A 24,396-nucleotide genomic window follows, 5' to 3' on the forward strand; every position below is an offset into this window, starting at 1 on the left:
AGACACTAGTGTTAAAATATTTACATCTAAGGAAAATTCTAAGACGAGATTGTTAGGATACTGTAATGTTTAGTGGGAATCTGTTTACTTCTAAAAGAGTGTCACACTTGGGGAACGGCAAAATATAAAGAAAAACACCCATGTCTCATTATTACGTTGCTAAATAAGTATATATAACATGCAATTTGGAACTTGAAAACACCAAATAAATGTAGGCTGTTTATTCCTTTTGCTATCCAGTATACTAACAATTTTGAAAAGAATACACATTTTACAAAAGCAATTATCCATTTTTATTTTGTTTACATTGCACTGAAAATTTACATCATACTTTTACAAAGTTTTTTTTTCATAAAAATATACTTCTTTACAAAAGTGTATGCATTAATATAAGAGGAGTAGCCAGTTGCAGAAGAAACATTGTTTAAACAAGATCTTAAATGTATTAACCTTAACATTAATGAATGAATCATTGTTATTGCAGTCATTTGAATAAACAAGAATAAATAACTGATGGCATAAAATTTAAAACAGCATCCTGTCAGTAGAGTACAATGTTGAGAAAATTGTATGAATTTCCAAAACAATGTATCTCAAAGTGGTTTACAAGAAATTCACTAAATGTTGTAGAGATAGATCCAAGCAGCGCTTCTGGGTGCAATGATTTCTCTTAGGCACTCTGTCTCATGATACAAAAAGTCGAGACTGTTTACAGAGTTATCCGTATTTGAGAGGGACATCAACAAAGAGTTCACACTGGGTACGTAATTTATTCAATGAAGTAAAACATGCTATAAAAGGAAGACAATGACCTATTAAACCAATATGCTGGCATTACTGTGATACAGTTGTAAATGAGCCACCAATAACTTGCAAATGTGTATCTTAATTTGACAGTGAGAGAAACCTGTCATATCTGAAACATGCTTCTTACGAATAAGAGTATAGAAAGTTTAAAATGTGTGAAAATTTGGAAAACCTATGCCTTTAGGAAATAGCTTTATATTGGTCATTTGAAAGTGTAAATTTTTTGTAGTCATTATATTTATGGGCTGGACCAAAATGTATGTCTAACTCACTGTTAGATAAAAGTTCAAAGCTTAAGATCTTACATTTTTAACTCATGGTTGATAAAAGTTCAAAACAATGTTAAATAAATTTGAAGGCTCATTTGGAAGGAAAATGGCATATATCATCAACTAAATGCAACAGATTAATAGGTTCTGTTTGGTCTTTCGAAAACTTTGGAGAGTGTGGTAAAGGATGGGAAGTTTGGTGTCTCAAATAACTGCAAAATCATCATTGCCATAGATAATTTTTGCCAGCTCGAGTGGTTTCTGGGTGACAAAACAGATCGAAGCAAGGTTTTAAACACCGCCCCATGGCTTAGTGAATAATCTTGGTTATAGCATAATGAGGGAAATTGGGAGAACAGCACAATGATCTTGCCATTTACAGAAACTATGACGACCAATCTAAAAATAGAGACAATATGATACTGAAGGACAAGTACCAGAAGGAATCAAATCAGAGAAGGCAATCTTATCTCTTCTGTGGCATAAATTAGCTCATAAACATTTCAGGGCATGACTCAATCTGAAATAACCATGGAGATAAGGAAGACAATGACTCGATTAACAAAAATGAGTAGCTGACAGAGTGGTGTGAAATAGACTCATGGGCATGATGTGGCTCATGACTGTTAAAGAGAAGTCAGTGATCTATTGACTCTTGTAAGTATAGCTCTTATTTTCTACCCTATATCTTTTTTTAAACCCAGTCCCTCTAATATACTTTATAAAGCACAGAAATACTGATAGTGGATGCTCCTCCAATATATGCAAAGAAGTTTATGTTTTAGAATAATCTCCTTTTTAAAAAAAGCAAATAAACTGTGAGTAAGCACTCCCAGAGTGCAGCCAAATTTCTGTAAAACTCTCCATGGTAAACATGAAGAAGAATTAGGGTCCAGTTTATGAAAAAACACTCTTCTCTATCATTCCTCAGGAAAAGGTGACCCAGCAAGTCCTGAAAAGTGTGCTTTGATTTGTTTAGCAGTGAACTAAATGTGCACTGTGTTGTGTGTCGATTTCCAAGCTTCTGAAGAAGGCAAAGAGTTGCCGTGTTATACCATTGTGCAGACAGTGTTCAAGTTGGGATCGAATCGTACTGCCTTCCCTTCCGCTGACTTTGCATTGGTGTCATACATGGGGTTTTCAAAGGCTGCTTGGCCATTGTTATTTTCATGAACTGAACATCCTGTATACTGTGTTTTGGGTGCAGTCCTGTTGATGAGAACATGGATTAGCTATGTGTTAACTTTCTAGAAATAGCACAGTAGGGCTCAAACATAACATACTTGAGTTATCATTGTTACTGCGTAATGTAACTTCAAAGCATTAATTGAGAAATTATAAACTCAACAGATCAAATTTGAACAATTTACCTGTCACTTTTAAATCCTGAGTGACTTTTATTATTTAATATAATACATATTAATATACAGTACCAATCTGAGTAATACAAGTATCAATAATATGACTAATCTTATAAATTTAAATTTTCTGATGCAACAATAATCGTTATGAATTAGCATGTATCGTATAAATAAATTATGATGAAAATAAAATTTAAATCTTATTACTATTCATTCATTCATTCATTCATTCATTCATCAGATATTTACTGAGCATTCATTATGTACCAAGCATGATCCCGGGCATATGCATATGGATCCTAGGCATATCACTGTAGTGATAGAAAATAATTAATAAATAAATATTTATTAAAAAATAATAAATAAAACAAAAAGTAGGTAATGAGAATTGTTCTGATGAAAAGGAAAAGAGTTGATATGACAGGAAGGAACTGGGCCCCACTTTTGGAGGCGTAATGAGGAAAAGTACCTCTGCAGAGATAAAATGTAATCTGAGACATGAAGAACAAAGAGGAGGCATTAAAAAAGGATTTCAGAAAGAGCAGACAACTAACACTGAGGCCTAATTTGGGAAGATACTTGGAGTATCCCAGAAACATAAATACTCAATTTTCTTAAAAATGATATACATTAGAACCATAAATTCAAAATCTCAAAGAAGGACTCAAAAATACAGATTTGAAGGCTATACGTGCACCCCAATGTGTATAGCAGCATTATCAATAATAGTCAAACTATGGGGAGAGTCCAAATGGATAAAGATGTGGTGTATATACATGGAATATAACTCAGCTCTCAAAAAGAATGAAATCTTGCCATTTGCAATAACATGGATGGAGCTAGAATATATTATGCTAAGCACAATAAGTCAATCAGAGAAAGACAAACGCCACATGATTTCACTCATATGCAGAATCTAGGACAAAACAGATGAACATACGGGAAGAGGGGAGAGAAGAGAAAACAAACCGCAAGAGACTCTTAATGATACAGAACAAACTATGGGTTGGTGGAAGGAGGTGGGTTTGAGATGGGCTATATGGGTGATGGGTGTGAAGGGGAGCACTTGGGATAAGGACTGGGTATTGTATGTACGTGATGAATCACTGAGTTCTCCTCCTGAAACAAATATTGCATGGTACATTACCTAACTGAAGTTTAAATAAAATTTAAATTTAAAAAATGATATACACCAGAACAATGAATTCAAAATCTCGAAGAAGAAATGACTATAGATAATGAAGTCATGAAAATAGTTTCCAGAGTTATTAATAACTGAACATTTGGTTTTACTTAACAAAACACACGGATCCTAGGATGGTTGGCATAACCTGCTGATCTTGAATTCCTGCTTTGTTTCTCTATTTCCCTCTCTTTTGAGAAATTCTTATTTCTAGTTTCCCACACCCCACTGCATAATTTGAGGACATTTGCTATGGTACAAAGGCAGACTTGCCCCTACCTGTTTCTGGGACCTAATTCCTAAAATGGATACATCTTAAAAGAATTTGGTTTCTCAACTCCTTTGTTTACATCCAAACATCACAAATGTCAACTATTTCATCTTACTTTATCTGCTGTTATGTTATGTTATGTTATGTTATGTTATGTTATGTTATATTATATTATATTATATTATTATTACTACCCCTAATGCATTTTCTGACTTTTTCTCCATACTAACAATTGTTAGATGATTTATACAGCAATAAATTTGATTAAAGCTATCTTAAGTTTTTTTCAAGGACATTACCTATATAGACATTACCTATATAGACATATAGACAAATTTTGCTTAAAATTTGCTCTTGCCAGGTGCATAATTCTAGTGGAAAGTATTTGTCTCTCTTTTTTCAAACTAGATTCACAATAAAAACCAGGAACAACATCATTTCCTTCTAATTAGACAAGAATCATGAAGATAAAAAGAAATGTCATTTTACTAATGTTAAACAACAGCTTTATGGAAAATAATGTCAAGTTTCAGGATAGTTTATGCCGTGAAAAATTTACTTGAAACAAACCAAACTTTTAAATATAAGAGCTAAATCTATTAAACTCTTCGGAGAATGCATACAGGTAAATCTGACCATGATTCATGACATTGAAAATGGCAATGGTTTCTTAGCTATGACACCACAAACACAAATAACAAAAGAAAATAGATAAGTTGGACTTTATCAAAATGAGAAATTTTTGAACATCAAAGGACAAGACACTATCAAGGGAATGAAAATACAACTCACAGAAAGGAAGAAATATATCAAACCATATGTATGCTAAGAGTCAACTCTCCAAAATGTATAAAGAACACTTACAATCAACAACAAGACAAACAACACAATTAAAAAATGGGCAGATACTTGAACAGGCATTTCTTCAAAGAAAAATGGCCAAAAAGCAGTGAAAAGATGTTCAGTGTCATTAGTAATTAGGGAAATGCAAATCCAAACCACAATGAGATACCACTTTACACATATACTAGGGTAACTATAATTAAAATAAGAAAGAAAAAGAAAAGAAAACAGAAAATAACAAGTGTTGGCATGGATGCGGAGAAAGTAAAACAGTTATACATTGCTGGTGAGAATATAATATGGTGCAGTTACTCTGCAAAAATTTGGTGCTTCCCCAGTTAGTTAAATGTAGAATTACCATATAAACCAGCAATTCTATTTTGGGGTATATACTCAAAAGAATTGAAGCATGTGTTCAAACAAAAAGTTGTACACAAAGTGTATATATAAGCACTATTCACAATAGCCAAAATGTAGGAACAAACCAAATGCCCATCAACTGATGAATGGACATATTTAAATAGAACACATTCAAACATACCACAGAATATTATTCAGCCATATAAAGGAATGGAGCACTGATAAATGCTATAACATGGAAGAAACTTGAAAACATTATGTTAAGTTTAAGAAACTAAATAGAAAATGTCACATGTTACCTGATTCCATTGATATGAAATACCCAGAATAGGCAAACAAATACAGACAGAAAGCAGATTAGCAGTTGCCTAGGGCAGGGGTGGTAGGAATACGGAATGACTGATCAATGGGCACAGAATTTCCTTTTGGAGCGATGAAAATATTCTGGAACTGGCAATGATGGCTCTGGGACACAGTGAGTATACTAAATGCCACTGAACTATATGCCTAGAATGGTTTAAATGGTTTTAGGTTATGCGTTTTTTACAAAGATAGTTTAAAAACAAAAAAAGGATTGGAACAGATTTCTTTATAAATAAATATAGTGATGATTTTTTTGTTGTTGTAAATAAAATCTGATATTGACAAGGCCTAAGCAGCTGCTAATATTCAATTATTACAAATTTATGTAATATTTTATATATATATATATATATATATATATATATATATATATATATATCTTAGGTAATCTAGACTGAAACGTGTAATACAAGTATCAGTTTTGAGAAAAATGCATTTAGGTAATATTCATTGAATTATCTGGTTGTCTCTCTATATATTTTCTTGATAAAAGATAGTCCCAAATAGCAGACAATTACATAATAAAGCCCCTGACTTGGATTGTTGTAATGGACTTAGTAAAACAAGGACCAACTAATAATATGGATAATCACACACTAGATACGTCAGAAATATAACATACTAATTGCATAATCTTCTAAAAGCAGCAGAAGAAAAGGAGAAGGTTAGAAGACTTTACCAACTGTCTGCCTGGGTAAAACTGGTCAGTATTGTGATGTGCGCTACGAGGTTTGGTCACAAACTTCTCTCCACTTCTCTAGATAAATGTGGCAGCAGGTATCACCTCTTCAATGTCAACGTTAACCTGGCTTTTGTGTCTCTAAATTCTTATCATGGATAATGTAAAACTAACTTATACGATTAAGCACGTGCCAGGAAATTGACAGGCAAGAGTAATAAGGGTTAAGGTGAATGTGCAAATTCACTGAGCAATTTTTGTTTTGTGATGTTGGCATGGTGGGGGGCAGGCAGGGGGAACCAGGTTTTTAAACCTGTTGCACTATTTGGCACACACTGAAAAAAAAATGGAAGTTACAATTTGAACTAGAGTAGTAAAAAGAACATGCAATGGAAGATTTGGGAAAGGTTTTGTAGGTAAAATCAACAAACTTACCTCTGTTTATAAAGATAAAATCCAAATCCTGCAAATATAAGTGCAAAAAAAGGCACAAGAATAGCAATGGCCACAGAACTACTGTTTGTACCATGAGGTTGATTTGAAGAATTTGAGCCTTCTGACATATTCAGTCCTATAAAATTAAAAAAAAAAGTGAACTTGCTTTTATCACATGATTTTTTATTTTTATGAATCAATTATTTTCTTTCCTTATCAAGATACCTACTTGGAAATGTACATAGTAAACAAAAATAATTCAGGAAACTCCTTCAACTCATTTCCATGCAAGTTTGTGCAGTGTCTACTATGTATAAGATCTTTTTCCAGGAAAGGATACAGAATAAAAAATAGGCAGTCTCTGAACTGAAGAGTTCATACAGTTGTAGAAAGAATACAATGACACAAAAAAGCATATACATCAGGCATGAATTAATGATCAATGTGCTTTAGGAAGAGAAGGGGTAATTCCATCTCTCCAAAATAAGAATGTATTTTGGAGAATACAATGAGTTTGGCTTTGAAGAGTCAGTAGAACAATGAATGGAGGAGGAAGCAGGACCATCTTAAGCTTAGAAATAGGAAGGTGAGTGACATATTTAGAAGACGTGACAAGCACTAGGTGTAGCTGTGTGGAAAAGTTATGGAGGTAGGTATTATCTGTGTGGTAGGAATAGGCTGCTAACCTGAAAAAGCTATGGCCAGACCCCAAAAAGCCATAAATATCATTCTAAAGAATTCAAACTTGTATCTATTTGCAGTGAAGGACAAGTGGAGGTATTTAGAAATAAAAGGCCCTATGATAAGACACACAATTTAGGACAGTGGGTAGGGTGGAATGAATGAACTTGAGGGAAGCCAGACTGGAAGCACGTGTACATCAATGGTTAGAGCGAGAACCCAAATAGAAGTGGAAATTGATCTCTATACTAACATACTAGGAAGAGCATTTTGAAGTTAAAAATCAACAGAACTTGTTTGTGAGGATAAGTGGTAAGAGAGCACAGGCTGAGAAGAAGTGTTCTACTTGGGGATGGGGAAACAGGGAAGACATTAGCACAATTAGGAAATGAGAAAATCAGGTTTGTCAACGTGTTGGCATAGGACAAGGGAAGAAAAAATAATGGACAGGTTATTTTTTGTTTTTAGGTTCCCCAGAAAGAAATCGCTGCTTTTTTTTTTATAGGTTCTGTCTTAGACATGTAGTTTTTGTGATGCTTTTGAGACTAGTGTGTGTAAACATCTTGCATTAAATTGCACAACTGTGTAACTGTACTGTATTAATGAATGTTTTATTTGGTTTTCAAAACTAACATACTTTTAGGCCAAGACATTATCTGAAATGAACATCTTATCATTTTTATTTACTTAGAGAAAGCTACTTTAATTTTTTGATGAACAGTTATATTCAGTTAAGTCACACCTTAGTCCAAGTTAATACCTTCTTACCTACCTTATTTTTCCAGGGACTCAGAATATTTACATAAGCATTCAAAGTAATGGAGTTTTTAAGATAAATACTAAGTAGTAGTTTTTAGAGCCTGAGTTTATTCTTTATACGTCAATACCACTATATAATAATGGAAGACAATATACTTTAGGAAAATTATATACCGAAAGCTATGGCAATAATTATATTCAAGCAAGACCATTAAATGTCTATGTATATTTTAAAACAGTTTAAAAGAAGAATGAAAAAACCCTATGCCTCCCACTACAGAAAATTTACATAGCTGAATAGCACAAAGTCCCAAAAAGGGGTCTATTCCTCAAAGTTATTTTCTTTTTCAGACCGTATGAATTTTTCAAAGTGCTATTACATTTTCAAAAGAGAAATAAAGTTACAACAATATTCAAACTGAAGAGAAGTACTGCAGTTCTCATGAGATAAAATAATTTACAGTTTAATATTTTCTTTTCTATCTGTATCACTTTTCTCCTTTTTCCTTGCTAAAGGCAAGGCAGTGTGTCATATTTATTAGACATCTGACAAAAACCAAACCCTGTACAGCATCGGTACATAGAGAATCAATATTTTGTGTGATTATTTAAAAGCCTTTCAAATTTTTCAATGTATAACTTACCTGACAAAGCCAAATTCAAAATGTAGTAAGTGTGCCTAATGTACAGAATACACTGTATTTTCTTATGATGTCTAGAGTAATAAAGGAACTACATGAAAATGAAAATGAATACATTACCTAGTCTTTGTAGTCCAAATTGCCCATAATCTTTGCCCTGAATAAATCCTTGAAATACATAAGTTGCTCCATCAGGCTCAGCAGAAACCTAAAAATATTTATAAGGTTGATTAAATCTGAGGATTGGAGCCGGCTATATTTTCCAGCCTTAATAAATATCCAGTTTTACACTTAAATGAATATTATACAGAGTTCCTTCCTCTTTATTTCCCTCTGATATAAAACACGGCATACTGTGCAAATTTGCCATTAAAAGCAAAAGAAAATTTTTGTTTTTAAGTAATTAGGATATTAGAATATAGGGGGTTGGTCATTAATATAATTATATAGATATATAGATTTCTCTTAGGCTAAGAAGCCTACTGTCAAAAAAAAGGCAATTAGGGGAGTCTGGGTGGCTCAGGCTGTTAAGCATCTGAGTCTTGATTTCAGCTCAGGTCATGACCTACAGTCATGAGACCGAGTCCCAAGTCAGGCTCCAACCTAGGCACGAAGCCTGCTGAAGATTCTCTTTCTCCCTCTCCTTCTGCCCGTCCCCCCTCTAAGAAAAAGAGGGAGGACAATGATATGATTAAACAGAATAAAGCAAATGATCAATTAAAAATTGGGGTGCGCGGTGGCTCAGTCAGTTAAGCGACTGACTTTGGCTCAGGTCATGATCTCACAGTTCGTGGGTTAAACCCCACATCAGTTCTGTGCTGACAGCTCAGAGCCTGGAGCTGCTTTGCATTCTGTGTCTTCTCTCTCTCTCTCTCTCTCTCTCTCTCTCTCTCTCTGCTCCTCCCCCACATATGCTGTCTCTGTCTTTCAAAAAGAAATAAAATGTTAAAAAATTATTAAAAATTAAAATATAATAAAACTCTACTTTGTAGATACGATTACTGTTTAGCATGTATGCACTCCGTCTTCCCCTCCCACCAACCTTCATGGGAAGAATGCCCCTTTCAACTCATTGGGTTTGGTCCTGTGATTTACTTTGGCCAGTGATTCATGGGTGGAACTGACAGTAGGTCAGTTCTAAGTCTGAGCCTTAAAAGGCATGTTTCCCATGAAAATAAGTGAAAGAAGCCAGACACAAAAGACTACATATTATATGATTCCATAAATATGAACATCCAAAACAGAGAAATCTATAGATTTCAGAAAATAGATTTGTGTCTTCTTAGGGCCAGGGTGGAGGTGAGGGACGAATGGGTAGGGTGATAGCTAAAGGGTGTGGAGTTTCTGTTTGAGGTGATGGAAATATTCTAAAATCAACTGTGGTGACGGTTACACACATGTCAATATACTTAAAACCACCGAATTGCATATTTTAAATGGGTGAATTGTAAGGAAGATGAGTTATATTTCATTAGAGCTATTTAAAGCAAGGGGGCATGTTTCCACTTTCCCCCTCAGAGCTTCTGACCTCTGACAAGAGAATGTGCTTCAGCCTGGGCCCCAGAATGAGACATCTGGAGCAGACCTTAACTTGCTACCACAGCCTCAAGTGGAACACCCACAACTAACCCCACATACATGAGAAAGAATGAAATACTTATTTGACCCCAAGATTTTGTGGCTGTGTCCATTGCTATAAATGCTATTACGTGTACCTTGCATGTGTGTAAAATCCTATTTTTAAAAAATGGTTTACTTATGTAATGTGATTTGATTTCATAAATATATTAAAAATAGATGTATTTCAGTGTTCCTGATAACTAGTAATGTGACTTTATTCTGAAGTTTCTTTTAATTACCCAAATCCTGTAGAGTATTGTGAAAGTCCTGTATAGTATTGTTACCCAAGTTACCAAGTTACCCAAGTCCTGTATAGTATTGTAAAAGTTAAAAACCTTGAATCCTCACCCTAAAAAGCAAAATATCATACCAATCCACCCATAGACGTTTGACATTTCAGAAATAAGTGGTTTATTCTTTATTATCAGATATCACACTCATTTTGGTCATTTTTAAAAATGAAATGCTTCTAAATAGAATAGCTTAAATTCTAATATTTAAACAAATGAATTCTTTTTGTTTGCTTCCTAGATAAAATAATACAACTAAATGATTTGAGTGCATTGAAGACATGAATTCATTTCCAATTCCATGAATAACAGCCGATAGGGAAATAGGATAAACGTTTTTACCCCCTCAGGCACTAAACTTACAGAAGCCTATGACCTACTATCTTCTTTCCTTTTAGATCTTCCTTGTAAAAGAAGACCTGTTGCTTGAGGGGATATAGTCAGAGCTCTCCTCATTGTTTTTTAGCAAAGACTCCAGGTCAATATATGAATGGAAGACTAGTTACTTCCAACTGCCAATTTAGAAACTCCATTCATGTAAGTGGCTGAATAGGACAGGGTGACTCCACGGTGAAGCTATGGCAACCATCTCCCCAAATGAAGTAATTCACATCACTTTATTTTCATAAACAACTTTATAAAATATTCTAAATCTGTTAAATTTAGAGAAAAAAACTTAAATGTAATGGCATACTTAATTTTTTTATGCATTTTGTAAATATGTTGTATGTGTCTTAAATAGTAATTCCATACAAAGAATGAATTATATTTTATCCAGATTTACTTTGCATAGTACTGGTCATAGACAAAATACATTTAATGAAAGCAATGAAAAACTATGACTCTCATACACATAAACATTACAAATATAAGCATATTAATCAGAATCCAATAACCCTAGGTATAACATTCTAGATTACTAAGTATTTACATTGAATCTTTTTTCCAAACAAAAAATTTACCCATAATAGTAATTTTCCCATTTTATATGTGCATGTGTATTCATAATTAGCCCAATTTAGAAAACCACCTTTTTTTTTGGAATTTTAATGACAAACCAAAGCACAAATTGGTTATTAAAATCAGCAGAAGATATTTAAAACACTATACTTACAAAGCCATCCATGGCCCAATTGTCCTCCTTCATTTTCTTCACAGAAGCATGCATTGGTACTTTAATAAGGTAGATGTGTAACATTAGGCGAGCTTCCTGGCTTTTATACACCCCTGTAAAATGTAAGGACATTTTAGTCTACTAATTTTGTAAGTAGTTATGCTTCATTATATTATCTTTAACTCCTTAAATATATAAGGTAATATATGTGAAAAGAAAAGGAATCAAACAAGGCCAAGTCAAGGCCAGCTTCATTCATAAGGCTTTCTACAAATCCTACAGTATATGTTAATCTCTCATCTGAAATTCTCAACTTGAATTTTAATTGTGGGGTTGAAATTGCTTATGTTATTAAAATTAAGTATTACTGTTATTAATAACATCATTCCATGATATTACCAATAAAATGACTTCATTCCCCAATAAGATTTAAAATCTTCAAGGATGTACAACAAACGTTAAAATCCCTCATAGGTTTCTTAATAATAAATTGGGTGCCAACCCTGTGAAAGAGTATTCTAAGTGCTGCTGGAGCCACAAAGAAGAATATATACATTCCTATCTAAAGATAGGATGCTTAAAAGCATTTCCAATGAAGTAGAAAATGTAAGTCACATATATAATCAACTGAAATACATGAAAAAATATGATAAATAAAAGGCCAGAACAGAGAGGGATCATTTCACAATGGAGTGATCAGGAAATGCTTATTGAGAAAAGGTATTTGAATGGGTCTTAAAAATCAAGTACAATTTTTAGTTTAAGAAGGTAAATATAGGAAATAGCATAAAAAAAGTAAAAATATATACATAATTTTTTTTCATAAACAGTGGGTATTCTACAAGTAGGAATAATATGAAATATGTGCTTAGGGGAAAAACAGGAGAAAAAAATTCTAAGTAAAAATTTTGTGATTAATAGTGGAAATATGACTCATTCATTAATTTATTTAATCTTTCACCTATGTAATAAGGTATCATAAGAATGGACTGGGAATACAAAGATGACACATAGATCTTGACCTAAGTGGTTACATCTAATAAGGGAAGACAAAAAAGTGATCAAAAATAATATTGTTGGGAAAATATCGTAATTGATTTCCACGGACACTGTGATGGCAAATTAATCTATTTGTTTTTATATATTTGCAGGAATTTATTTTGAAATTTTTCTAGATTAGGTTAAGTATACATTTATTTTTCAGAAATCTCTAAAATAAAAAAAAAATGTTTATGTCTCAAAGTTAAATCAGTAGTCACAATTTAAATGAATTTCTTTTGCCAATATAAAACTTCTTGCAGTTTATATCACTGTAGCTGTGTATAGTTTTTAAAATATAATACATATTAACTACTAATACTTTAACTCTGAGTTTAATGGGGAATCAGTCAATAATACAAAACTATGTTTGATAGTTATCCTAAAATTTGCAAAATCAATAATTATGATTTTATTTTCTATTTCATTGATACCACAAATTATTATTAATAATTTCTTAGGATATATATACAGCCAAGTAGTTTAAACAAATATATTACATATTTGCAGTATGAATATTTAAAAATATTTTTTAAATGAGAGCAATAATTCAAATTCATTACTTTGACAATATTCATTGAGGCCTATTTTGTTCCAGCTGCTGTTCTAGCTTCTGAGAAGCAGTGATGACCTGGAAGGCAAGAGAGCTTCCCTTTTAGAACTTACATTGTTGGAGTGTAGATGAACAAAATGTCATATCACATCCTGTAACACCATATTACTCTATACTAATACTATACTAATTTCAAACAATGAAAAGAAGAAAGTGAAACAGGTAAGACTGTCTAAGAGTGTGTCTGACTGTATTTATAATGAGAAAGTTACTTTAGATGGGGTCATAAGGAGTACTGTTGATGAGATGACATTTGAGAAAATATCTAAATGTCAGAAAAACCAGAACAATCAAAGATAATGAGGGAAATTTATACTAGAAAGAGGACACAGAAACTTGAAAAAGCTGAGCAGTTGGATAGGGGATCCCTTATGCTTGTTTAAAGTAGTGTAGCTCTACCTTTTCTGTCTTAAACTATGGTGTCCACCTAAATACTGTCACTTGAAGAAATGATTTTGTGTCCATAAAATAGCTTACAGGTCACTGATCTTGCCTCTTTGGTGTTATGAGAATACAGAAAAAATTAGTTATTCAAATTAAAAGTTCTTTTCTATTTCATGATGTCTCATTCCAGCCACATCAAAATATCCATGAATGACTCAGGTGCAAGACACAAAACAAGCTTTTAAAACACACAAAATGACAAAATGGAGGAATTCTCCCCAAAAGAAAGTTCAAGCAGAAATCACAGCCAGAAAATTGCTCAAAACAGAAATAAATAATATATCTGAACAAGAATTTAGAATGACAGTCAAAGGTAATAGCTGAGCTTGAAAAAAGCATAGAAGACATGAGAAAAACTCTTGCTGCAGAGGCCAAAGACCTAAGAACTAGTCAGGATAAATTAAAAAATACTATAACTGAGATGTTATAGTAAATAACATCTAGACTAATAATAACAGTCTAGTAATAGACTAATAATAGTCTAGTAAATAAACTAGACACAGTGACAGAGAGGATGGAAGATGCAGAAGAAAGAATAGGTGAAATTGAAGATAAGGTTATGGAAAATAATAAAGCTGAAAAAAAAAGAGGGAAATGGAATTACTAGATCATAAGGGGAGAATTAGAGAACTGATTCCATGAAATGAAACAATATCTGTATTATAAGAGTTGTAGAAGAAGAAGAGCAAGAGAAAAGGTCAAAAGGTTTATTTGTACAAATTATAGCCAAAAACTTCCCTCATCTGGGGAAGGAAACAGGCATCCAAGTCTAAGAGGCAGAGAGAACTCCCTTTAAAATCTACAAAAAGAGGTCAACATCATTACATATCATAGTGAAACTGGCAAAACACAAAGATAAAGAGAGAATTCTGAAAGCAGCTAGGGACAAAATGTCCTTAACCTACAAGGGTAGACATATAAGGATAGTAACAGACCTGTCCACTGAAACTTGGCAGGCCAGAGGGAGTAGCAGGAAATATTCAGTGTGTTGAATAGGAAAAATATGCAGCCAAGAATCCTTTATCCAGAAAGGATGTCATTCAGAACAGAAGGGGAGATAAAGACTTTCCCAGACAAACAAAAACTAAATGAGTTCATTACCACTAAATCATTCCTGTAGGAGATTCTAAGGGGGAACTCTGTGAGTGGAAAGCAGCAAAGACCACAAAAGACCAGAGGACATCACCACAAACGTGAAGTCCACAGATAACACAACGGCGCTAAATTCATATCTTTCAATTATCACTCAATGTAAATGGATTAAATGTCCCAATCAAAAGACATAGGATATCAGAATGGATAAAAAAAAAACAAAAAAAAACAAAAAAACCCCCCAAAAAACAACAACAACAACAACAACAACAACAAAAAACCCTAGATCCATCTATATGCTGCCTACAAGAGACTCATTTAGACCTAAGGACACCTGCAAATTGAAAGTGAGAGGACGGAAAGCTATCTATTATTCTAATAGACATCAAAAGAAAGCCAGAGTAACCACACTTAAATCACATAGACTAGATTTTAAAATAAAGACTGTAACAATGGATGAAGAAGGGCATTATATCATATTTAAGGGGTCTATCCATCAAGAAGAGTAACTATTGTAAATATTTATGCCCCCAAAGTGAAAGCACCCAAATACATAAATCAATCACGAACATAAACTTTTTGATAAGAACACCATAATTGTAGGAGACTTACAATTAATTTGAAACTAATAAGTAAATTAAATCTAAGTCCTAAATTAATAAAACTCCACTTATAATAATGGACACATCATCTAGGCAGAAAATCAATAAGGAAACAATAGCTCTGAAGGACACATTGGACCAGAAGGACTTAACATATATAGTCAGAACATTTCATCCTAAAGTAGCAGAATACACATTCTTCTCAAGTGCACATGGTACATTCTCCAAAATTGATCACATACCCAGTCACAAAACAGCCTTCAGCAGGTACAAAAAGATTGAGATAATACCATGCATATTTTCAGATCACAACACTATGAAACTTGAAATCAACCACAAGAAAAAATCTGGAAATCCTCCAAATACATGGAGGTTAAAGAACATCCCACTTAAGAATGAATGGATTAAGCAGGAAATTAAAGAAAAAATAAAAATATACATGGAAGCAAATGAAAATGAAAACATGACAGTTTGAACTCTTTGGGATGCAGGAAAGGCAATCCTAAGAAGAAAATACATTGCATTTCAGGCCTATCTCAAGAAGCAGTAAATGTCCCAAATACACAACCTAACCTCACACCTAAAGGAGCTAGAAAAGCAGCAGCAAATAAAGCCCAAAGCCAGCAGAAGAAGGGAAATGATAAACATTAGAGCACAAATAAATGATATAGAATCCAAAACAAAACAGTAGAACAGATTAGTGAAACTAAAAGCTGATTTTTTAAAAGAATAAACAAAATTTATAAGATCTTAGCCAGACTTTTCAAAAAAGAAAGAGAGAGGACCCAAATAGATAAAATAATGAGTGAAAGAGGAGCAATCATAACCAACACCATAGAAACATAAACAATTATAAGAGAATACTATGAAAAATTATAAGAGAATACTATGCACAAACTGGACAATCTAGAAGAAATGGAAAAATTCCTAGATACTCACACATTAAAACTCATACAGGAAGAAATAGAAAATTTGAAAAGACCCATCCAGCAGAGAAATTGAATCGGTTATCAAAAATCTCCCAACAAATAAGAGTCCTGGGCCAGATGACTTCCCAGGGGAATTCTACCAGACATTTAAAGCAGAGTTAATATGTATTCTTCTCAAACTGTTCCAAAAAATAGAAGTGGAAGGAAAGTTTCCAAACTCATTCTATGAAGCCAACATTACCTTGATTCCAAACCAGACAAATATTCCACTAAAAAGGAGAGTACAGATCAATATCCCTGATGAACCTGGATGCAAAAATTCTTACTAAGATACTACCAAATCAAATTCAACAGTACATTAAAAGAATTATTCATCATGATCAAGTGGGATTCATTCCTGGGCTGCAGGACAGGTACCAATGATATCAGCAAAGACAGATATCAATATTCACAGATCAATGTGATATAACACATTAAGAGAAGAAAGGATAAGAACGATATGATCTCACCAATAGATGCAGAAAACATTTGACGAAATATAGCATTCTTTCTTGATAAAAAACCTCAAGAAAGTCAGCAAAGAAGGAACATATCTTAACATCATAAAACTCATATATTAAAGGCCCACAGCTAATATCATCCTCAATGGAGAAAAACTGAGAGCTTTCCCCCTAAGATCATGGAACACGACAGGGATGTCCACTCTCACCACTGTTGTTCAAGAGTGTTGGAAGTCTTAGCCTCAGCAATCAGACAACAAAAAGAAAGAAAAGGTATCCAAATTGGCAAAGAAAAAGTCAAACTTTCACTTTTCACAGATGACATGATACTCTACATGGAAAACCCAAAAGACTCCACTCCCAAACTGCTAGAACTGATACATGAATTCAGCAAAGTAGAAGGATATAAAATCAATGTACAGAAATCAGTTGCATTTCTGTATGCCAATAATGAAGCAGCAGAAAGAAAAGTTAAGGAATCAATCCCATTTACAACTGCACCAAAATACCTAGGAATAAATCTAACCAAAGAGGTAAAAGATCTGTATGCTGAAAACTATAGAAAGCTTATAAAAGAAATTGAAGAAGACACAAAATAATGGAAAAACATTCCATGCCTATGGACTGGAAGAAAAAATATTATTAACATGTTGATACTACCCAAAGCAATCTACACATTTAATGCAATCCCTACCCAAATAACACCAGTATTCTTCACAAATGATCCTAAAATTTGTATGGAACCACAAAAACCCCAAATAGCCAAAGTAATTTTGAAAAAGAAAAACAAACCTGAGGCATCACAATCCCGGACTTTAACCTATATTACAAAGCTGTAATAATTAAGACAGTATGGTATTGGCACAAAAACAGACACATAGATCAATGGAATGAAATAGAAAACCCAGAAATGGACCCACAGATATATCGCTGACTAATCTTCAACAAAGCAGGAAAGAGTAGCCATTGGAAAAAAGACAGTCTCTTTAGCAAATGGTGCTGGGGGAACTGGACAGCAACATACAGAAGAATGAAACTGGACAACTTTATTACACCATACACAAAAATAAATTCAAAATGGATGTAAAACCTAAATGTGTGACAGGAAACCTTCAAAACTCTACAAGAGAAAACAGGTAGCAACCTCTCTGTCCTCGACTGAAGCAACTTCTTACTAGACACATCGCTGAAGGCAAGGGAAATAAAAGCAAAAATCAGCTATTGGAAAATCCTCATCAAGATAAAAACTGCACAGCAAAGGAAACAACCAACAAAACTAAAATGGAACCGACAGAATGGGAGAAGAGATTTGCAAATGACATATCTGATAAAGGGTTAGTATCCAAAATCTATAAAGAACTAAAGAAACTTAAATATAAAAAACAAATAATCCAGTGAAGAAACAGGCAAAAGGACATGAATAAACACTCCTCCAGAGAAGACATCCAGATTGGCAAACAGACACATGAAAATATGCTCAACATCACTCATCATCAGGGAAATACAGATCAAAACCACAATGAGATACCACCTCACACTGGTCAGAATGGCTAAAATTAACAACTCAGGAAACAACAGATGTTGGCAAAGATGTGGAGAAAGGGGGACACTTTTCAACTGTTGGTGGGAATGCAAACTGGTGCAGCCACTCTGAAAAACAATGTGGAGGTTCCTCAAAAAATTAAAAACAGAACTACCCTATGACCCACAATTGCACTATACTAGTAACTTACCCAAAGGCTACAGGATTGCTGATTCCAAGGGGCGCAATGTTTATAGCAGTACTAACAACAATAACCAAATTATGGAAGAGCCCAAATGTCCATCAACTGAGGAATGGATAAAGTAGATGTGGTACATATATACAATGGAATACGACTTGGCGATACGAAAGAATGAAATCTTGCAATTTGAAACAACATGGATGGAACCGGAGGGTATTATGCTAAGCAAAATAAGTCATTCAGAGAAAGACAGGTATCATATAATTTGACTCACATGTGGAATGTGAGAAACTCAATAGATGAACATAGGGGAAGGGAAGGAAAAATAAGAGAAAAACAAAGAGGGCTTCAAACAATAAGAGACTCTTAAATACAGAGAACAAACTGAGAGCTGCTGGAAGGAGGTGGTGGGTTAAATGTGTGATGGGCATGAAGCAGGGCACTTTTCAGGATGGTCACTGGGTGTCATATGTAAGAGGTGAATCACTGGATTCTACTCCTGAAGCCAAGACTACACTGTATGTTAACTAACTTGCATAAAAAAATATTCATGCGTGAGCTTATTTTGGAATCCGCGTTTTACCTTTGTGTAGTAATACTCCTGTATAAATCCAAAGATTGGCAAGCTTTATTTCTGGATAATTATGAATGTCATTAAAATTTAAGAAATATTTCACAGTATAAAAATCACTAATATGACGACATGATGGAGGTGAACGCATGAAGGCGTCATTTGCTCTTCTTTAATGTGATACCTGAAAGTAGCAGTTCCATGTTGCTATTGCTGAGTGTTGCATTGACTCTTCCAGTGGAAGCATTGAAACTAGTAACTGTCAAGGTCATGGGCTGTTTCCTTCCTTTGAAATTGTAAGAGCCTTTCCATATATAATTTTGGGCAAACACGTCATCAGGAACTGCAAATAGATTAAATACACACATTAATTTTATGGTGCCCTGTAAATATAAACATTAAATAGTGGGTTAGAGAATATTAGTTTAGTGAATAACGATATTTTGCTAAACAGACAATAATGTGACGTGTGTAATATAAAGTGAATTCTTCAGATTTATTTCGAGTTTTGGAGAATAAACCAAAATTGCCATAACCTAGGTTTGGAATCATACATGAGTCACCAATTAAAGATGGACAACACCAATTAAAGACATACACTTATATTCAGAACCAGCTAAACATCAAATTTACTTGTATTTGGTCTCCTTTAGGAACATATTTCTTTCAAAAGGAAGATAAAGTGATTTTACCAAGCCAAGTCAGTCTGCATACAAGTCCCAAAAGGCCTTGTTTTCTCCTGGCACTGTGAATGGATTTTTCAGAGGAAGAGCATAGAGTTAACCCCCTCTTGCAGCATAGCCCTGAAAGACTGTCGGGAGGGGTGCTCCTTTGCCCCCCTTACACAATACTGAGTTCAGTTATTCCAATAATAGATGCTCCTGAGGAAGAACAGGGCTCCACCATATCGACAGCTTTGATTTTATGGGTATTTTTAGAAATAAAGGAATTGTCACTAGAAATTGCCCAACTCTCGTGGGAGAGAGAGATGAATTTGGTAGAATCAAATAACATTCTAAATGTTAGAAAACTTTCCTCTAAGTAAGAAATGCTCTTCATTTTAGATATATCCAAATAAGGCACTATATTTATATAAATTAGTTATGTAATATATAGTTATGTAAGTCAAGAATGGCAAAGTCTACTCAGTTCCTGAAAAGAGGCTGAGAGAAGCTTCCATTAACCCTATACATGACAATAAAGCACATTCCCCCAAAGCGGCTATTCCAGGGAGCCATGCTTATTTGTGCAAGTGAGTGAATAACAGAATAGGGAAAAGTCTTTTTTTTTCCTAACAAGTTATTGACAGTTTGTCACCTGCTCTTCTCTACACGCATCACACTTCTTATGACCCAGATCACAGAGACTGGGTTACGTTCCCTGAATTCTACTCAACAAATGAAAATAACAAAACCACTGTAGACATAAAATACAGAAAATATAAACTATGGTCAAGAGTTGAATATTTTCTGAATATTCACCCAATGTGATTTTTTTTCCTCTGGTAATTCAAAAGTAAAGTAGCTGAAAGACTAGAAGTGCAGGCACTAGGGTTAGGCTGTTATATTTAAGCCCCCCTGTGCGATTTATAAGCTGTGTGGTTTTTGCACACAGATAAATGACTTATCTCTCTAAACCTATATTTCCTCCTGAGTGAAATGAGGTTGGCTTAGAGTTGTGAGGAAGGTTCAATGAGATAAGGAATGTGAAGTGTTTAGCTGAGTGTTAGTCGCTGCCATTACTGCTGCTGCTGCTACGATTATTCAGATTACCAGGAAGACTGTGGAGCTTTGAACTTACTACGCAACTGCTAATAAAATATATATTTAGCAGACACATAGTAAGTATAATGAATAATCCATGTTTCTGGCTTTGTGATCTTTGCAAAGTCATCCTTGTACTGGCACTCCCTTCCCAAACCTCAAAGAATACCGCTATGTACCCTCTAGGGGAATGCTATGCTATGTATGTATAGGGGAGTTTTACCTAAAACTTTGATACAGTGTATGAGTAAAAAGCCCTCGATATGTGGTAAGCATGTTAAAGTTTTTTGTAAAAAAAAAAAGAAAAAAGTGTACCTAAAACGAGTTTACAGGAGGGAGTCATGAGCTATATTGGCCTGCACTAGAAAGACCTGGAATTTGGAGAAAATAGCATCTTCCCAGCAGAGGTAAGAGCAGGAGCAAGGGAGAAAGATATTCTAATGGCAGTGCCTAAAAAATAGTAGGCGCCCTTTAAGTGTGGTTGTCTCTATGTTTATTTCCACCTGGACTGGACTGTGATTACTCTTTGCTCTCTCTGAACCTTTAAAGAAAATCTGTTATACCTGATGATCTTATCTGTGGTGCTTAGACGAAATCCTGTTGGTTGAAGGAGATTAAAGAGAACCACAGTGGCAGGAGAAAACAGCAACAGAAAGAAGTAGGCAGTAGCAGCAGCAAAGTATATTGCATCAGGTTTAATCATTGATGTGGTAGTAAATGTTTAACTAGTGGGTGTCCAGGAAAACAAAACAAAACAAAGCAAAAACTGATATGCAGCATTTGCTGATTTCCATAGTGTATATATTCCCATAATAACAGATTTCAACCTACTACCAATATGACATCACTGAATGCAAAGCTTGGAAGAATGCACAGAATGGTCTGTGCTGAACCTCTACCTGCTGGCTCCACAATGCCACTTCTACTCTCTACTTTTTGAGAAATGGAACTCAGGTTGGACAAAGCAGACACTATTTGGTTATTTATATTCCCATGTACAGTGGGAATGATAATACTTCTATGTTTAGTCTATTTTGAGATTTAGATATGAATGTGTATTTGGCAGTTCTTTGAAGCTCTAAAATGCCATCCCACTATCACTGATGTGGATATCAATGAAAAGAAGATGGCATGATCCTTTCTTTCAATACGCCCGAATTTAAACTTTACTTCACAGGCTTCATAGCATTGTTAAATGTAGCATCATGCTCCTGACTGACACAATTCCCAAATATCATTCCTGTTATTTTGGAGTAATCTAATCACAGTGCCTCATGATTTTCAATTAAATGTTTCTAATGTTATTCCATTTAAGATAACATTCACCTTGAAGAGTTATAGACATTTTTACTCAGGTTAAAGAAATTCCTTTCCTCTTCCAACTTATGAAGCATCTTTTAAAATTATAAATAGGCGTTGATTTTATCAATTATTTTCTGTGTAGGTATTGCGCTGATCAACATTGTTTGCATTTTAATCTCGTAATTCACAGATTACTTTTAAGGATTATTTAACATAAAAATGTTCCTGCATATCTATCATGAACCCAGGTTGGTTCTGATGTGTCATTTTTTGGTTATTCTGTTGGATTTTATAATTTTGGATTTGATTTGCTAAGATTTTACGTAGGATATTTTTATCTGTACATCTTGAGTCAAATGAGTTTGCAATTTTCCCTTTTGTATAATCTCTTTCTGAGTTATTCAAATTATGTTGGACTTATAGAATGAGTTTTCTTGACTAGAAGAGATTTTATAAAATGGGATGATCTGTTCTGCTCCTTGAAAGTTTGGTGGAATTCATCAGTAGAGCCATAAGGACCTGTTTTTTTCTCTGTGCAAATAGTTTTCAACTTCACTTTAGTTTTATAGGATCATTCAAGTTTTCTTTTCTAGGTCTGGTAAGATATTCTTTTCTACAATTTGTCCATTTATTTAGAGTTGACTGTTATTGATAGTTTTAATTAATATAATTATAATTGATCTAATCAATGCTAATGTAGTTATGTTCACATTTCCTTTTGTTATACTATTTAATATTTGTTTCTTTTGCGATCAATCTTACCAGAAATTTTCTACTTTTTTCCCCCAAAACACCACCTTTGGCTCTGTTTCTTCCATTGTGTCTCTTGGGGGGGGGTGGTTAGTTCATTTTTATTATTGTATTTATTTTTCTGCTTTCTTTTGGTTATTCTGTTCTACTTTATATATCTTCTTAACAAGAATACTTAATTCATTAGTTATGAGGCTTTCTTCTTTTGTAATGTAAGAATTTAAAGCTATAAATTCCCCTCACAACTTTGCTTTTGGTATACAGCCAAAGTTTTGATATTTAGATTTTTCAGTGTACCTAAATTCTAGGGTTATATAGTTTTTAAATTACTTCTTTAATTTAGGAGTTACTCATAAATGTTGATTTTGTTTTTTATTCTAAATATTCAGAAATTTTTTAAATGGATCTATTTTCTTATCAACTTTTACTTGCATCATGGTCAGATATCAGCCTTGAAGGCTAATTTTGCTTTGAAATTTATGCATTTGTATTTATTATTTAATATATAATCAATTGTTATACATATTCCATGTGCTTTGAATAAAATATATATTCTATAATTGTTTGATACAGAAATCTTTATGTATGAAAATTGGGTCAAGCTAATTAATTGTGTTGTTCTTCCATATTCTTTTTAACTTTTTTTGCCTGTCTGATTTATTTATTGGTGACCATAGGTCATGTTTTGCCTGGGACAGTCCACTTTTACATTTGATGTACTAGAGTTATTATTCAAAATACTTATCTACTACTAGATAAACCATGTCCCTCGGAAAAGTCTGCATTGATTGACCACTGTGGTTTTCTGACTCCATTGCTAAACTTACTCTCTTATGTTGATATATTCTCTGATTGCTTTAGTGACATTCAGTCAATTTCCACTGCACATTGAATAAATCAGTATTTCAGACTTATTTTTTTGTGGGTACTCCAGCTTTATAGCATGTACCTTGAGAACTTCTAAACGCAACTAAAATTAGAACCTAACACTATTTCTGGCTTAATGTAACTAGATCAAATCTATCTCCAAAGTACAGATTAAATGCTGTCTTTAATTTTATTTGTAGCTTTTAATTTATATAGTGTAAATAAAATGCAGACTAATACTAAAAAAGCAGCTCTCATATACTGAGGTCTTACTCTGGGCTAAGCACTTCACAATTCATTTTCATGAAGTTCATTTATAATAATCTAATCATGTTTCTTTTGCATAGATTAAAAATGGAGGCTCAGATATATAACTTTTCTAAAGTCATAGCATAGGGGGTATATAACCTGGTAACTAAATTAAGGTTGTAGGACTTAAAAGACCATGTTTTTACTGATTAAATTTAAAATTTTGGTTTTTAAATCAATAATTGAAAATAAATAGAAGATTTTGCTGAACTTTTG

At 33.6% G+C, this 24,396-nt stretch overlaps 1 protein-coding gene across 3 annotated transcripts in view; it reads right to left on the reverse strand.

The window, feature by feature from the left end:
• Window positions 1-351: 351 nt before the first annotated feature.
• CSMD3 (CUB and Sushi multiple domains 3) overlaps window positions 352-24,396 on the reverse strand; it is a 1,242,212-nt gene continuing 1,218,167 nt past the window's right edge. For all 3 annotated transcript variants that reach the window (XM_042973241.1, XM_042973240.1, XM_042973239.1), the window contains 5 exons: window positions 19,374-19,532; window positions 11,677-11,789; window positions 8,773-8,860; window positions 6,572-6,707; window positions 352-2,285 (listed from right to left, as the gene is read on the reverse strand). In XM_042973241.1, the coding sequence (XP_042829175.1) occupies window positions 2,126-2,285; window positions 6,572-6,707; window positions 8,773-8,860; window positions 11,677-11,789; window positions 19,374-19,532 (656 nt within the window). In that variant the 3' untranslated portion in view covers window positions 352-2,125. The remainder of the gene's footprint in view (window positions 2,286-6,571; window positions 6,708-8,772; window positions 8,861-11,676; window positions 11,790-19,373; window positions 19,533-24,396) is intronic.

The sequence above is a fragment of the Panthera tigris genome, chromosome F2 (genome assembly GCF_018350195.1).
Source record: "Panthera tigris isolate Pti1 chromosome F2, P.tigris_Pti1_mat1.1, whole genome shotgun sequence".
NCBI classification, from domain to species: Eukaryota; Metazoa; Chordata; class Mammalia; order Carnivora; family Felidae; genus Panthera; species Panthera tigris.